The sequence below is a fragment of the Schistocerca piceifrons genome, chromosome 4 (assembly GCF_021461385.2).
Source record: "Schistocerca piceifrons isolate TAMUIC-IGC-003096 chromosome 4, iqSchPice1.1, whole genome shotgun sequence".
Lineage (NCBI taxonomy): Eukaryota > Metazoa > Arthropoda > Insecta > Orthoptera > Acrididae > Schistocerca > Schistocerca piceifrons.
In genome coordinates, this window is record NC_060141.1 from 752,336,111 (window position 1) to 752,353,116 (window position 17,006).

General features: G+C 43.1%; 1 protein-coding gene across 1 annotated transcript in view; it reads left to right on the top strand.

Annotated features, from left to right (window-relative positions):
- LOC124794835 (transcription initiation factor TFIID subunit 1) overlaps positions 1–17,006 on the top strand; it is a 209,294-nt gene that overhangs the window by 141,400 nt on the left and 50,888 nt on the right. The window contains exon 17 of the mRNA XM_047258499.1: positions 12,736–12,904. Coding sequence (XP_047114455.1) covers positions 12,736–12,904 — 169 coding nt within the window. The remainder of the gene's footprint in view (positions 1–12,735; positions 12,905–17,006) is intronic.

Below are 17,006 nucleotides of genomic sequence, written 5' to 3' on the forward strand. Positions count from 1 at the left end.
ACTTCCATAGTCTAGTGATAATGTTTTTGCCTGGCTATTCATTTTAATTCTAGTCATAATTATGTCTTCATTTCAAGTTTGTTTCCAGACCCATTTATTTGTTTTCCTCACTCTCCCAGTAGTACCCACCATGCTTCTCTAGATGTTGTCACCCTCAGTATTTCAATGATAACCTCAGATAAAATCAGTGTCTCACTGTTATAAGTCAGAAATGGAAAACTGCTCTGATTGTAACCATTCTGTTTGGGGTCATGCCTCACCTCCTCGTGCATTCTTTTCATCCAGCTGTTATCTTCAGCTGCCCTAAATCCCTCGTAAACATTCTGTTTCAGAACCATTCCTTACCTCCCTGTGCTTACTGTTCATCCAGCTGTCATCTTCAACTGTCTTAAATCCAATAATTCACAGCGTGGTTTTCTGATATAATTGTTCATCTGTGTGGTTTTTTTATTTATTTATTTGCTGGCTATAAAAGATTTCGGTGTAATAGTAATTTATTTTCAGGCCTGCATGCAAAATTGATCTGTTAAATCCTTCCTCTCTGATTTTGTATTCAGTAATAATTTCAAGTTTCTTATCAGTGTCTTAATGCTTTTTGAAGTTTGCTTGAACATTCAGATCTGATCTTCAGTGCTCATTAGAATTGTGCAAACCAGTATGTGCCATGCAACAACTTTTACCTTAAAAATCAGTTCTGTGTAAGATTTTGTGACATAGTACCTTAGCTTAGCAAAATATTTCATTCAGCAGTACATACACAGGTTTTTTTAAATATAGGTGTCAGATATTCCTACAGGAGGTAGTATTGGTCAAAAAAAGAAAAATTCCTGTACTTTTATGTTCGGACACCAATACCTTCTGAGGTATGGGGCGGATATTTTACTTGTGACAAGTAATTTTTAATATTGACAGCCTGCATTTTATTTACAGATGAGGCTGGATTCACAAGCGATGCCATAGTAAACTACCATAATATGCACATGTGGGCAGATGCAAATCCTTGAGCAACCATGGAGATGAGGCATCAGGATCGCTTTGGTATCAATTTACGGGCAGCAATCATCAGTGGCAATCTCTTAGAGCCATGCACTTTATCAAATAGATTAACAGATGCTGTTTGTATCACTGATTTCTGCGTGATAAATTACCGGTGCCATTGGGTGATGTTGAACTTGCTGAAAGATGATGACTGTGGTTTATGCACAACAAGACACAACCCCCATTTTCTATTAATCATGGGACTGTACTTCAATGCAATGATCGATGAGTGATGGATTGGTCGAGGAGGTCCTATAGCGTAGACTCCCATTTTCCAGACTTAAGTCAGTTTTGATTTATGGCTACAGAGACATTTAAAAGCATTGGTGTATGCCCAACCTGTTAGCTATGTGCAGACATTATAGGAACATTTGACCAGTGCATGTGACACAATCCAAATGGAGCCAGATGTTTGAGTTTGTGATTCGCTGTGAAGAGGGGCTGAGGGACGTTTATGATGTGAGGTAACCACTTGCAACACTGTCTATAGCGTCTACTCCTACGTAACAGACAGATGGGAATGAGAGGACAGATTGCTCTATATCTCAACAGGTATAGGTTTCTGGATATGTAATTTATGTCTGTTGACAGCACAAGGCCTTAACTAGTGATCACACACTTTTCCTTGACCCCTCTGGGATTGATGGATTGACTTTTTGCAGCCGTAGAATGTTCACAATTGTTGCCACCCTTTAGTATTGTGCACCATAAGAGTGACTAGTCATTGTGAATATAGTGTTGGTCCATGTGCATTGTTTTGCATAGTGATTTTAATATCATTTACATAAATAAGCAAAGAGGCCATAATTGGTCCACCTAGCTACTCTTCAATCAACTTTTGTGTCACTTCTGCAGTGCATTAATGGATTAGTGTTCATTTTGTTTAAGAGCTGTAAGCTCTCTGTTCTGGGAAAAAGAGGCAGTGCTTATCTCAGCAGCCAGTGTGTGCTACATTGTGATCACAAGCTTACACTCCCAGCATCCTTCACTCAGGGGCCAATTAAAAGTGTGCAATCAATATATAGTGAGTGGTTAACTTCACTCCTTCCATCAGTCAAATAAAACTTACATTGCTATATATGTCTCAAATTTCAATGTCTCAAAATTATGGCTGTGCATGTAAACAATTGGCATCAACAGAGAATCTGATGGCTGTTTCTCTTTCTCATGCTTGTTTTCATCCTCCCCATATTCTCCCCCATTTTTCTGTTTAATGAACTTCTCCATATCTATTTTTATAGTTTGTACCTCTTAGCCCTTTATTTCCACACAAACTACTTACAACAGAAGCTTCCCATTGCACCTTCCTCAGATTCTGTGTTAAGATTGCCCTGTGGATAGCCCGTCAGAAACTGAAAACAGATGAAGCATGAGAACAGAAAGAATGTATACTGAACTGTGGCAAAGGAGCAATCCATGTTCAGATCTCCCCCATGGTCGCCCCCACCCCTCCCCTCTTTTTTTTCCTCCACAAAATTATGAACTGTCCATCTGGTCATTGACATTTCTGTTTGCTGGATTCAAATTTGTTGTAACATCTGTTTCCAATAGCGAAGTGTAAGGAAGGGACAGGTTTGCTTCTTGAATTCCTTTGTTGTAACATAGTTCACATTCATTCATTTATTTGTTGTTTCCATAAATGTGAGAGGTCTATGTGTACCTCACCTGCTTGCACCATTTCTCACATTTACTCTCACCAGTAATACATTCTTACCACATGACTCATATATTATAGCCAGGATATAGCATGACAATTGGCAAAACTACAGAAGGAAAACAAACATGTCAATGACTGGATGGAAAGTTCATAATTTTGTGTGTGTGTGCTTGTGTGTGTGGGGCATGAGGGAGATTTGAACACAGATCTCTTTGCAGTCCAACACTATGACCACACAACCATGACACTTTGGTGCTTGCAACTCGTTTGATGTTGCACATCTTGAGCTTGGACCACTCACTGTTTCTATTTTGCTTCTTTTTTCGCAGTTCTGTACCCTTCCTTCCTGTTTTCATGCTTGATCTGTGTTCAGTTTTTGATGGGCTATCCAGTGGGCCATTTTATCAGTAAATCTGAGGGGGATGTGATGGGGAGTTTCCCTTGTTAGATACACTTTTAGTGAATTGGTGTCACAGGTTAATCGGAAATTACTGTTGTTGTTGCTGTTGTTGTCTTCAGCGTCGTCATTGTCATCTTCAGTCAGAAGACTGGTTTGACGCAGGTCTCCATACTAGACTATCCTGTAAAAACCTCTTCACTTCTGCATAACTGCAGTATTGTACATCCATATGAACATGCTTACTGTATTCAGGCCTTGGTCTCCCTCTACAATTTCTGTCCTCTCCCTCCCCTCTCACCCCTCCTCCCACGCTGCTCTCCATTTCCTAACGCACTATTCCTTGATGCCTCATGATGTGTCCTATTAACGATGTCTTCTTTTAGTCAAAGTTAGTTTTCTTTCAGTTTGATTCAGTACCTCTTCATTAATTATCTAATCGAACTATCTAAACATCAGCAGTCTTCTGTAAGGCTGCATTTCAAAACCTTTTGTTCTCCTGTTGTCTGTTTTGTTCATTATCTGTGTTTCATTTCTGTACAAGGATTCGCTCCAGACAAATACTTTTAGATTAATTTTCCTGGCACATAGTTTTATATTAAGTGCTAAACTATTTGTCTTTTCTTTCAGACAGACATCTCTAGCTGTTTTCAGTCTGCATTTTTCGTCATCCCTATGTTGACTATAATAATTTATTCTGCTGTCCAAATAGCAAAACTCATCATTTCTTTCACTGCCTTATTTCTTAATCTAATTCCTCAGAATTGCCTGATTTAATTTCACTACATTCCGTTACCTGTATTTTGGCATTGTTGATGTTCATCTTATAAACTCTTTTTCAAGGCACTATCCATTCTGTTTGACTAATCTTTCAGGCCCATTCTATTTCCATGTGCTTTACCGTCTCCAACAAAGTTATAATTTCGTCGGCAAACCTCAAAGGTTTTTATTAATTCTCCCTGAACAATCCATTCCTTTTCTAAGTTTCGCCTTACTATGTGGCATACGTCTCTGATACCCCGCGCTGCAGAATTTGAATTCCCGCCAGATGTCATGGACGTCAAAGACTCCTAGAGGTCTCTGCACCACCGAGCTGTAAGCTGTGGCGGTGCACGTCTCCTGGCCTGCATTTAGTGTGAGGGCGACACAGTGGAACACATTGTTGCAGTGACCAATAGCGGCACCCCTGATAGAGTATTTAAGCGTGTGCCTCTCGCTCAGCCAGCAAATCTAATCTTGCATACGTCTCTGGACACATTGCCTCGCGTTAGACAGCTTAATTACTTTCTTGTTCTGTGTATGAGTGGACATGGTTGTTAGGTTTCCTTGTGACTCCGTTGTTTCGATCTTGTTGTAGTTCGTTCTGTCCTTGGTTGGTCGTGTCCGTCCTCTCCCATTGTGTTGTTATTCACAGGCCGCTGCGCAGGTCCCGCCGCACTTTCCGTCACTGCAACCCCGCGACCATTCCGGTTGCAGTTACAACATTTTGGCGACGAGGTAAACAGTGATCATTGTTGGTATGGAGGCGCAGTTGGTCTGTCTGCTGGAGCAACAGCAGCAGCTCATGCAGCAGCAGCAGCTCCAGTTAGACATCTTACAGCAGTTGTTGTGATTGCTAACGGACAAAGTCGATGCCTGGGACGCATTACCACAACAGCTTCCGAGTCCTCGGGTGTCTGATGCTATCCTGCGTCCGCCGTCGTTTCAACCCTTTCATGACACTAAAGAGGACTGGGAAACCTACTTACATCAGCTGAAACAACATTTCACCACTTTCAAGTCACGGACGACTCCTTGCAGCGGTCATTGTTTTTGTCTTGGGCCTCCCCAGACAAGTTATTTCTTCTCCCCAAGTTGGCACCCTTGTCTGATCCTGTGGCTCTCTCTTTCCAGGAGATATGCCTTTTGCTGACAAACTATTATTCCCAATGCTACCATGTGGTCGCCTCTCAGCTGGAGTTCACCAGTACCTTAAACAGCCTGGTCAATCGGATCGTTCCCGGGTCACAGACTTAGAGAGTCTCAGCCATCAATGCGATTTTACGTGCACCAATCAGCAGTGTAAGGCTTTGCGTGCAGACTCCCTGATCCGGAATGTGGTGGTTCAGCTGGCTGCCGATCCTGAGGTCCGTACTGTGGTGTTGAAACTCGACAATCCCTCCTTGGAAGAGATTCTCCGCATTGCCCACTCCTTTGAAATTGCTCAGGCAGCTAACAAGCGTCTTATGGCGCTACCACAGGTGGCGGCGATCACAGCGTCACGGCGGGTTCCGCCCTTGCGGCATCGACATGGCCCGGCCGACCATGGCCAGCGCCATCGGGACTCCTCGTTGTCGGATGCCTCTGTGGCATCGGCACCTCCAGTTGCCGGTCCCTCCGCCCACTTTCATCATGACCACAGTGCTTTACTGCACATTCGCAGGCTGATTGTCCCCACCCTCTGTAACAAGGAGGACCACATCCGATCGGTTTGTTGTAGTCGCTCTCCTCACTCCAGTCCTGCCCCTCCTGGGCCTCAAGTTACAGTCCATGCTCTGCAATCGGTCGTCCCACAGGATGCCCTATCAGTGCGGAAGCTTTTTCTCACACTCTGCCTTTTCACTGAGGATGACCGTTTTCAGGTCGACACTGGGGCCATCATCTCCCTGATTAATATGGCGACATATTCCCAGCTGGGCTCTCCTCAGTTGTCACCTCCCTCTCACCGTTAGGTCGCCTACGGAGACGGTTCCATTCCCCTTTGTGAGCAGTTTGTCATCCAGGAGACGTACAAGCATGTTCCCGGCTCCTTACCCTCTTTGTTGTCGACCATCCATCGGCTTCGAATGTTTTTGGCCTGGATGCGTTTCAACTGTTTGGCTTTTCCATTTCCAATGAAGTTAAGGTTGTGTCCACGGCTGTTCCTCTTCAAGACTTGGACAATCTATGCTCCGCTTTTGCGTCGTTCTTTGCAACGGATCTCGGATGTGCTTCCGGTTTTCAGGCGCACCTCACCATACGGCCGGATGCACCGCCTTGCTTTTTCTGGGCCTGGCCCCTTTTGGTGGCCTTACGGCCGGTGGTCAAGCAGGAACTTGATCGGCTGCAGGCCGCTGGCATTCTGGAGCCTGTAACTTATAGCGCCTGGGTGATGTCATTGGTGGTCATACGGGAACCTAATGGGTCCCTTCGGCTGTGTGGGGCATTACAGTCAGTGCTCAGTCCCTCGTTGACTCTTACCCCATTCTGTGACAGGAAGACCTTCTCGCCAAGCTTTCTGGGAGAGAGTATTTTTCAGAGATCGAACTGGCTGAAGCATGCCACCAGCTGCCCTTCGATGCCGAATTTCAGAACATCATGGTTATCAACATGCCTTTCAGAATGTATAAGTGCAATCGCCTTCCCTTTGGTTTCTCGTCAGCGCCGGCCATTTTCCAGCGATTCCTGGAGCAGCTTGCACAGCGTATTCCCGCCTATGTGAATTATCTGGATGACATCTTGGTCACCGGGTGTTCCCACCAGGAACATTTGCGAAACCTCAGAACCTCATTCCATGCTCTACAATCTGCTGGTTTATGCTGTCGGCTGGACAAGTGTTGTTTTTTTCAACCGGAAGTGGAATACTTAGGCCACTGGCTTAGCAAAGATGGCATTCGCCCTTTGGGTTGTAATGTCGCGGCCATTGAGGCCCTTCCTAGTCCCAAGGACTTATCTGAACTACAGGTGTTTTTGGGCAACGTTACTTATTACTTAAAGTTCTTGCCCCAGGTTGCCTCTGTTGCTCAACCTCTCAATCACTTGTGTCACAAAGGGGTACCTTTTGTTTGGACTCCTGCCTGTGACCAGGCTTTTCTCCATTTAAAGATGATGCTGAAGTCCGCCCCTTGCCTTACTCCCTTCTCTCCGGACCGCCCCTTGGTTGTGGCAGCTGATGCGTCGGCATACGGCATGTCCTTGCGCACCAGGATGCCAAGGGCTCCGAACAGCCCATCGCTTATGCCTCTAAGATGTTGACCCCAGCACAACGGAACTACTCCCAGATTGAAAAGGAGGCCCTGGCGATCATGTTCGCCGTCCAAAAATTTCACACCTATCTCTTTGGGGCGAAGTTCACCCTCCTGATGGACCATAAACCCTTGGTTACACTTTTTGGACCCAACTCTCACCTTCCATAGCGGACGGCTCAACGTCTCCAGTGCTGGGCATTGTTTTTACGTAATTACCCTTACACCATCCGGTATAAGCCCACCATGCTAACGCGGACACTTTGTCACGTCTCCCAGCCGGCCCTGATCCTGCCTTTGACCAACAGGAGATCCTCTGCTTTCACATTGATTCCGCCCGCTGGGATGCACTAGACGGACTGCCTCTCATGGCTGCTCACATTGCTGCAGTTACCCGCTGTGACCCTGTCTTGCGGCGGACTCTCCACTACATGGTCCACAGGTGGCCCTCCTATGTTACTTGTTAGATGCAGTCCAATTTCAGCCCCTGGCACCACCTGTCCCACTGGCTCTCCTTGATCAAGGATGTACTTCTGTTGGCCACGGAGTCAGATGCCCATTGGGTGGTCATCCCTCCGGACTTGCGGCTTCAGGTGCTGTCTGTGCACGTCACCAGGCAAGCCCCCCCCCTCAGTCGTTTGCACCCTTTCCTGTGCCTCGCCATCCCTGGGACCGCATCCATATCAATTTTACTGACCCGTTTTTAGGGTCCATGTGGTTACTCATCGTTGATGCCCACTCAAAATACCCATATGTTGTCCGCATGGCATCCACCACCACAGAGGCTACACTCACATTCCTGGCCCAGGTTCTTGCCATTGAGGGCCTGCCACACACATTGATCTCTGATAATGGTCCCCAATTCACGGCGTCCTCCTTCCACGACTTCTGTCAGGCCAATGGTATCAAACATATCCGTAGCCCCCCTTTCCACCCTTCGTCCAATGGCGTGGCGGAGAGGCTTGTCCGCACTTTTGAACACCAGTTGACTAAGGCGGTCGACACATCTTCAACCACATCAGCTGTCACCCTGTTTTTGAGCACCTATTGCACTACGCCAATTGGCGGACACAGTCCAGCAGAGCTCCTTCATGGGCGACAGCCACGGACCCTGCTCCATTTTCTGATGCCACACTCCTCCTGCCCCCACTCCCAGCCCTGCAGCAGTATGCTCCCAGCATGGCCTTGTGGGCCCACGAGTACGGGTGCAATGTGGGTTGGGCACCCGCCACGGTCGTCGCGGCCCGTGGGCGGCGTGTGACATCAGCACAGGCATCGAAAGGTTTGGAGTGCCGCCGTCATAATCAGCTCCGCCCGCGTGCCGCCGCGGGCTTGCGCCGCCACCACTTCCCCTACCTCCTTTGGGTGCAGACATGGTCCTCGAGTTACCATCCCTGCCCACGGTTGCCGTCTCCCTGCGAGCCTGCTGCCGGCCCTCTCCACACCCAGGTGGATTGGCGGCTCGCTCCCCCGCCCGGGATTCTGGATCGGCTGTCATGGATACCTCGGACGTCCATTCCTCCCAGCCAATAGCGGTTCATGAGCCCGGCTCCTCTTACCACTTACGCCCACCTCGGCACCGTCCGGGGTGTTTCCGCCCCTACGCACAAGTTTCAGGGGGGAAGGATCTGGTACCGCGAGCTGCGGAATTTGAATCCCTGCCAGACGTCATGGACGTCAAAGACCCTTAGAGGTCTTTGAACCATCGCGCCGTAAGCTGTGCCGGCGCGCGCCTCCTGGCCTGCATTTAGTGTGAGGGCGCCACAGTGGAACACATGGTTCCAGCAGCCAATAACGGCGCCCCCGATAGAGTATTTAAGCGCGTGCCTCTCGCTCAGCCAGCGTGTCTAATCTTGCGTACATCTCTGGACACATCGCCTCGTGTTAGACAGCTTACTAACTTTCTTGTTCTGTGTACGAGTGGACGTGGTTGTTAGGTTTCTTTGTGAGTCCGTTGTTTCAATCTAGTTGTTGTTCGTTCTGTCCTTGGTTGGTTGTGTCCGTCCTCTCCCGTTGTGTTGTTGTTCGTGGGCTGCTCCGCGGAACCTGCCACGCTTTCCGTCACTTTAACCCCGCGACTGTTCCGGTCGCAGTTACAACAATGTCCATGTCGCTTAACATGGGAATAGTCTACTATTTGTCCACAATAAGACAACTCTTTTCTACTGGTGCTGCCAGTAGTGGGAAAAATTGGCAGTAGCTGGAAAATGTACATTTGTGTCAAGAGTTCTGCCAATGTAACTGCACCTGTCACCTCAGCTTTCGTATAACCATAAAACGACAGATAATGGTACCAGAACTGTGGGAAGGAGTCAGCTCTGCCTTCTCCTCACTGCTCCTCTCCTCTCGGCAGTCCAATACTTGGACAGGATGAGCCACCTGTCATTCCTGGCAGCCACCATGCGAACGGCCATCGTACTGTGGCAAGATAGTACTACTTTGTCTCATTCCCTTATCAACTACAGCCACATATTCAGGTCCTCAGACTTTTATAACTGCAAACTGGTTTCTGTACAAGTTTTAGATAACCTTTCACTCCCTGTATTTTATGCCTGCTATCTTCAGAATTTCAAAGAGTGCATTCCAGTCAAAATTGCCAAAAGATTTCTCTGACTCTACACGTGGATGTTATAAACAGACACAACAAAAAGACTCTTACAGAGGCGTCTACAGATAAGACAAGAAAACACACACACACACACACACACACACACACAGGACCATCATCTCTTGCTTTTGTTAGTGTGTGTGTGTGTGTGTGTGTGTGTGTGTGTGTGTGTGTGCGCGTGTGCGTGTGTGTGAATGTGTGTGTGTTTTCTTGTCTTATCTGTAGACGCCTCTGTAACAGTCTTTTTGTTGTGCCTGTTTATAACATCCAACTGTAGAGTCAGAAATCTTTTGGCAATTTTGACTGGAATGCACAGTTTTTTCATTGTGCCTGCCTGTAACTCAATGTGTCATGTTTGCAGTGAGTAGCAATTTATCCTTTTTCTAATATTGTTTATATTCGAACCTGGAGTTTCCATTGTTTTGTGTCGTGATAAACAGAGGTTTTTATTTCTTCACTCAATCTTCTAAGATAAGTTGTTGGGTTAGTATGGTCCCGGACAAATGCAGGAACACAAACTGATACTTCAAGAGATCGCCATGTACCAGTCCTTCCATTCTTCTGAGTACAATTTGTGTTAATATTTTGCCACCATGTCTTACTAGACTAATAGTTCAGTTACTTCCACACCTTTAATTCCTTGGAGTTATTACAGTCTTCTTGGACTCTGAATTTATTTCACTTGTCATGCATATCTTGCATACCAGATGGAATAGTTTTGTAATGGCGTGTCCTTTCAACAAACTCAGTTATTCTGAAGGAATGTTGCCTACTCCAGGAGCCTTGTTTCCACTTCAGTCTTTCAGTCCTCTTTCAAATTCTTCTTGCAATATCAAATCTCTCATCTCATTTTCATCTACTTTCTTTTCTCTTTCCGTAAATTTGTCTTCAAATGTGTTTCTGTTTCAAAGGCTCTCTATATATTTGTTCCACATTTCAGCCTTCCCTTCTGTACTTAGTAATGGCTTACCATTTGACTTTTTGATTTCATCCATGATTTTCTCTGCTGTCCACAGATATCTCTAATTTTTCTGAAGGCATCATCTATCTTTCCCTTAAACATGCCGCCTTCTACTACAGCCTTGCACTTCTCCTCTAGCCATTCCTACTTCAACTCTTTGCATTTTCTACTAGTTTTAGTAGGCTTTATTTTCTTTTGCATACTTCATTTCCATTTTATTTTTGTCCTTCCATCCGTTATGAAGTATCTGAAGAAAACGATTTATTGACACAGTCAGCACGATTTCAGAAAATATTATTCTTGTGAAACACAACTAGCTCTTTTTACTCGTGAAGTAATGAGTGCTATTGCCAGGGGATGTCAAATTCATTCCATATTTTTAGATTTCCAGAAGGCTTTCGATGCTGTTCCGCACAAGCATCTTCTAACCAAACTGCATGCCTATGGAATATCGCCTCAGTTGTGTGACTGGATTTGTGATTTCCTGTCAAAAAGGTCACAGTTCATAGTAATAGACAGAAAGTCATTGAGTAAAACAGGAGTAATATCCAGTGTTCCCCAAGGTAATGTTGTAAGCCCTCTATTGTTCCTGATCTATATTAACGACATAGGAGACAATCTCAGTAGCCTTCTTAGATTGTTTGCAGATGATGCTCTCATTTACCATCTTGTAAAGTCATCAGATGACCAAAACAAATTGCAGAATGATTTAGATATCTGTATGGTGCGAAAAGTGGCAATTGACCCAGAATAAAGAAAAGTGTGAAGTTATTCACATGAGTGCTAAAAGAAATCCTCTAAATTGTGATTACGTGATAAGTCACACAAATCTGAAGGCTGTAAATTCAACTAAATACTTAGGAATTACAGTTACAAATAATCTAAATTGAAACGATCACATAGATAATGTTGTGGGCAGAGCAAACCAAAGACTGTGATTCATTGGCAGAACACTTAAAAGGTGCAACAGCTCTACAAAGCGACTGCTTACACCACATTTGTCCGCCCTATTCTGGAGTATTGCTGTGCGGTGTGGGATCCGCATCAGTTGAGACTGACTGTTGACATCAAAAAAGTACAAAAAAGGGCACCTCGTTTTGTATATATTGGAGATAGTGCCACAGACATGATACGTGAATTGGAGTGGCAATCATTAAAACAAAGGCGTTTTTTGTTGCTGTGAGATCTTCTCATGAAATTTCAATCATCAGTTTTCTCCTCTGATTGTGAAAACATTCTGTTGGCACCCATCTACATAGGAAAAATGATCATCACGATAAAATAAGTCAAATCAGGGCTCGCACAAAAAAATTTAAGTGCTCATTTTTCCCGTGCACTATTGGAGAGTGGAATGGTAGAGAGTTAGCTTGAAGGTGGTTCATTGAACCCTCTGCCAGGCATTTTATTGTGAATAGCATAGTAATCACGTAGTTGTAGATGTAGATGTCAATGTTCTCTAGCTATTTTTCCTTCTCTTCCTTTTCCTACTGTCAAATTCCAGTCTCCAATCACAAATTTTCAACTCCTTTAACTATCTGAAGACTTCTTGTACCTCATCATATGTCTCACAATCTCTTCATCATCTGTGGAGTTAGGTGGAATATACAGTTCTACCACTGTGACGGGGTCTTCGCTTCATGTCCATCTTGGCCATTCTATGTTCTCTATGTTTTTCATAGTACTTTATCCACATTCTTATTTTCTCACTCATTGTTAGGCCTACTTATGCAATACACCTATTTGAGTTTATGTATAAAATCCTGTACTCATCTGACCAGAATTCCTGCTATTCTTGCCATTGTACCTCACTAATTCCCACTGTATCTAGCTTCAACCTACCAACTTCTTAATTCTCTAGCTTACCCATCCGATTAAGTGATCTCATATTCCATGCTCGAGCCATAGAATGCCACTTTTGTTTTTCCTAATTACAATATCCACCTGAATAGTCACTGTCCACAGGTCAGAAAGAGGGACTATTTTACCCAGAAGAGAAAGAGAATTGTGGAAAAAATGTCTTAACACTTTGGTTTTATTTATTTTTCTCTTAATTGACTCTACATTAAGTTCCTGGTATATGTATTTTCACAGGTACAAGGAAGAGTGTCAGCGAATATTTGAGCTGCAGAATAGAGTATTATCATCAAATGAAGTCCTTTCGACAGATGAAGGTGAAAGCTCTGATGAAGATAGTTCAGATATTGAAGAAATGGGCAAAAATATTGAAAACATGCTGTCCAATAAAAAGACAAGTACACAAGTAAGTATATAAGGGAATGTAATAGTGGCAATACTTGTATTTCAAACTGAAGGTGGGGCAAATTTTGACAGTCAGAAAAACATATGGAAGCTTCTGAAGCGTAACTTGTGTGACTTGTAGATTCTGTAACATTACAGTCTTCTCTTACCTTTCAATTAATTGATTTCACTTTCCAAAAAAAAGTATCAAGAGGGATGTCTTAACTGTACTAATTGTTAATTCACCTTTGGTATATACTGTGATGTGATATTTTCCAATTGTCTATGTATCTTTTTTCCATCTTGTCTCATTCAGAGTCAATTGTGAAATTGAAACTTCCTGGCAGATTAAAACTGTGTGCCGGACCGAGACTCGAACTCGGGACCTTTACCTTTTGCGGGCAAGTGCTCTACCAACTGAGCTACTCAAGCACGACTCATGCCGCGTCCTCACAGCTGTACTTCTGCCAGTACCTCGTCTCCTACCTTCCAAAGCTGTGAGGTTGGGCCGTGAATCGTGCTTGGGTAGCTCAGTCGGTAGAGCACTTGCCCGCGAAAGGCAAAGGTCCCGAGTTCGAGTCTCGGTCCGGCACACAGTTTTAATCTGCCAGGAAGTTTCATACCAGCACACACTCTGCTGCGGAGTGAAAATCTCATTCTGAAATTGTGAAATTATTAATGTGAATAATAGGTTCTTGTTTCAGAATTCCTTTACTTCCTGTGACTTATCTTGATGGCATGATGTTGCTGTCATTTAGACCACCATTTTGGTTTCATGATGTGATATTAGTTTCATAACAAGAAATTTCTATGAGTATTTGTTAATTCTTGCATCCTAATCAAAATTATTTCGGTTATTTTAATATACCATGTTAATGTTACTCTAGTTCTTACCATGTGAACTTGATCTCCCAATGTTGGTACATGATGTCCCTATGTTGTCTAGAACTCCTGTGTTGGAGGTGGTGGTACCTTTTTCCTCAAACATACATACTGTAAACTAGAGCTACTTGAGTACAAAATTTTATTTTTTCCTGGTTTTTTTAAAAATGCTTGGCAGAAATAATAAGTTCTTTTCACATCAGATAAGTTTTTGCAAAACTACAGAGTATTTGTAAGGAAACAACTTGTTAAGTACATGTTTTTCAAGTAGTAATTTGCTTTGAAGTCAATTTACTTTGGGTCCATGTTGCACTTACAGTTGGGTAAATTGAACCTAGCCCTTTTTCCTAGTGATTCAGTAACAATTTGTACTGTGTTGAATGAGGAGGACTGAAATTTTGTGTTAGAAGAATATCTTAGAGTTACAAAATAAAAAAAATGCAAATGTAGTTAGCTTTAAAAAATGTGTTAAGCAGGGTAAAAACAACAAAGTGAATAATGCATGTATTTGTGGGAAATGTGTGAGCAAAAATCTACAAGGCATTGCTAGCACATGCTTTTATTTGAAACAAGGAATGTTGTCATAACAACATTGAACAAGTTTCCAAGAATTGGGAATAATTGCAAGCATTTATATATTGTGCTTCAAAATGACTGTAAAAGACATCTCTTCAGGTTTTGTTGATTTTATTTTTCTAACAATGTCTTGCCATTTGTAGAACAGAATATCCTTTTAAGGTGGCCATTTCATGGCTTTGTTGGTGGGCTCCGTGTGTCCGATCAGAGAAACTTCCTCTTTTGTTTGAAGGACCATTCTCGGGTAAATTTGTCATTCTGTTTCACACAAACAAAGTTTCCTACATCCAGACTTGATTTGTCTATATCAGGGGAGGGCCAGGACTTCTGCTTGCTTGCAGAGTTCTCGTATATGTGTGGATCACTGTTGCACTTACTCCTCTACCATGCCACGCTGTCTGAGTGTGAAGATGAGAAAGGAGTGGTGAAGGAGGATGGGGGAGCAAGGAGGAGGACACCACGTACTCTCGCAAGGAACTCGAATGGCTTGCATGTGGCTTGGTTTCATATTGTTTCTCTAGAACACTGATCACAAATAAAACACATTTTCATTATTATTTAATTATTTTTTGTGCTGAAGCCACAATAAAAATTTATATCTGGTACAGACTTTCAGCATATGGACAGACACAGACAATTTTGTAGATTTTTGTCACTCAAGTTGCCACGTAACCGTGACTTATTAGTTTCATTAACAAAACAGTCTCTCACATAGGTATATTGATTGAAATATTGTATCACATTTGCAACCTCATTATGGAGACATGTGGAAACTCTTCCTTAGAAAACACAACTTAGATCTTGTGGACAGTTCTAAAATAAAATAATTTGTCTTTTAAATGGGAATTACATTGCAGTTTGATCGGTTCCTTGCAGGCATGCCCTGTGGCTTAAAAACGTACTTCAAAATAATATTAACATCTACATACTCTTCATTCAGTTCATCAAAAACTCTTGCAACTGATGGTGTAGTAAAGTGTGCAACTTCAGAAAAGTTAGCATTGGTACCACTAATTTTCATCACGTGTTCTATGTGTTTATATACCACAAAGTGCTTCTTGATGTACAAAACAATGAATCCCATACAGATCCTCTTTCAATCTTTTTATTTTTTAGTCTCTTGTCATCAGGTAAATACTTAATTTCTTTCTGAAAGGTGTTGTAATGTCATTCCATAGCAAATTTGTGGTACTTGTTGATTATGCAAATGTATAATAGAGTTTGAGAATTGTCTTCCCTCCCTTAATCCCTGCATTATTTTTTAAAAGCTGGTGATGATAAATTGCTAGACTCCCTCTTTTTGCACAAACAGTCACTGGACCTGTGAATTTCACTTATACAATGAACAAATAGCAAAGGATATATGGCACAGACACTACAATTCTGCTGAATTGAAGAAAGTTGTTACAATAGAAAAATGCTACAGCAAATGCTGGAAGAAATGAAATGTCACGTTGCACCGAGCAGTTCTGGGAAGGACCAGGCAAAGCCAAGAAAAAGCAAGTAGTTCAGAGACAGGTCATGCCTCGAACCACACACAACATACAGCACATTGTGCATGCACGCTGATTTGCACCCCATGGTCGACCCTGGTCTAAATGGTCTTCTTTTTAGGCAAGGTGGCTTGCTTTTATTTTTACAGATTTTTATCTTTGTTGTGTTTTCAGTGAGAAACAATGGTTCTACAGAACTTAATGACGTGTCCTATATATTCTTCATCACCGCTGCGCAAGGTGATGTCACTATTTTTAGCTAAGTACAGGCTAAAGGTGTCGCCGCCATCATCTGAGCTAGTTTCATTCAACATTGTTTTCTGTCTTTTTCTTTCAATCTTGTTTTTTCACTCCAGAAAGCTTAGTTCTGCTTACTTTTAAACCTTGATGCCTTAGAGTCAGAAGAACTGATATTATTTTCAGGCTCATGTAGATCAGTCACACAAGCACTCTGTATCAGCAGGAACCATTTAATAAACTACATTTTACAAAATGCAATGTTATATTACAAGTGAATGCATGTGAAAATCATATTTGAAGGTTAGGAAATGATCCAGAGTTGCTGAAACTCAAATCCCACAGGACAATCAATGGGCTGTACACTTTCGAAGGCAGAACAGAGCATCTTGTGGCCAGTATATGAACCAACAAATCTGTCCACACCAGCAACACTGTTTCTGCATAGTGGAAAATCATAGTCCTACCACTCTCATGAGTAGCTGTTGGCTCTGACAACAGAGTGAAACTTTTTTCCCTTTTGGGCTCAAGATCACCGCAGAGCTCAAATTGTCCTAGTTTCCAGTATTACATTTTTACTTGAGTATAAATGGTTTGCACCATGTGTTTGGCTGCACTTCATTTTTGTGTGTTGGTTACGAAGAAGAAGAAGAAGAAGAAGAAGAAGCTGTTAACCTCATTGTACCGTGAGTTTCATTTGTTGAACAGTAAGAGACTACGTCTGTGCAATAGGCCTTGCATCTACATCATTACTCTGCAACCATATTATTAAAAAGAATAGATTGCTACTTAACATATAGAGGAGACACCGAATCACAGACAGGCACAAAGAAAAGACTGTTATACATGTTAGGTTTCGGCCAAAAAAGCCTTCTTCCAGAATAGAATACACATACACACTCACACAAGTACAGTTTGCACACCCATGACCACTGT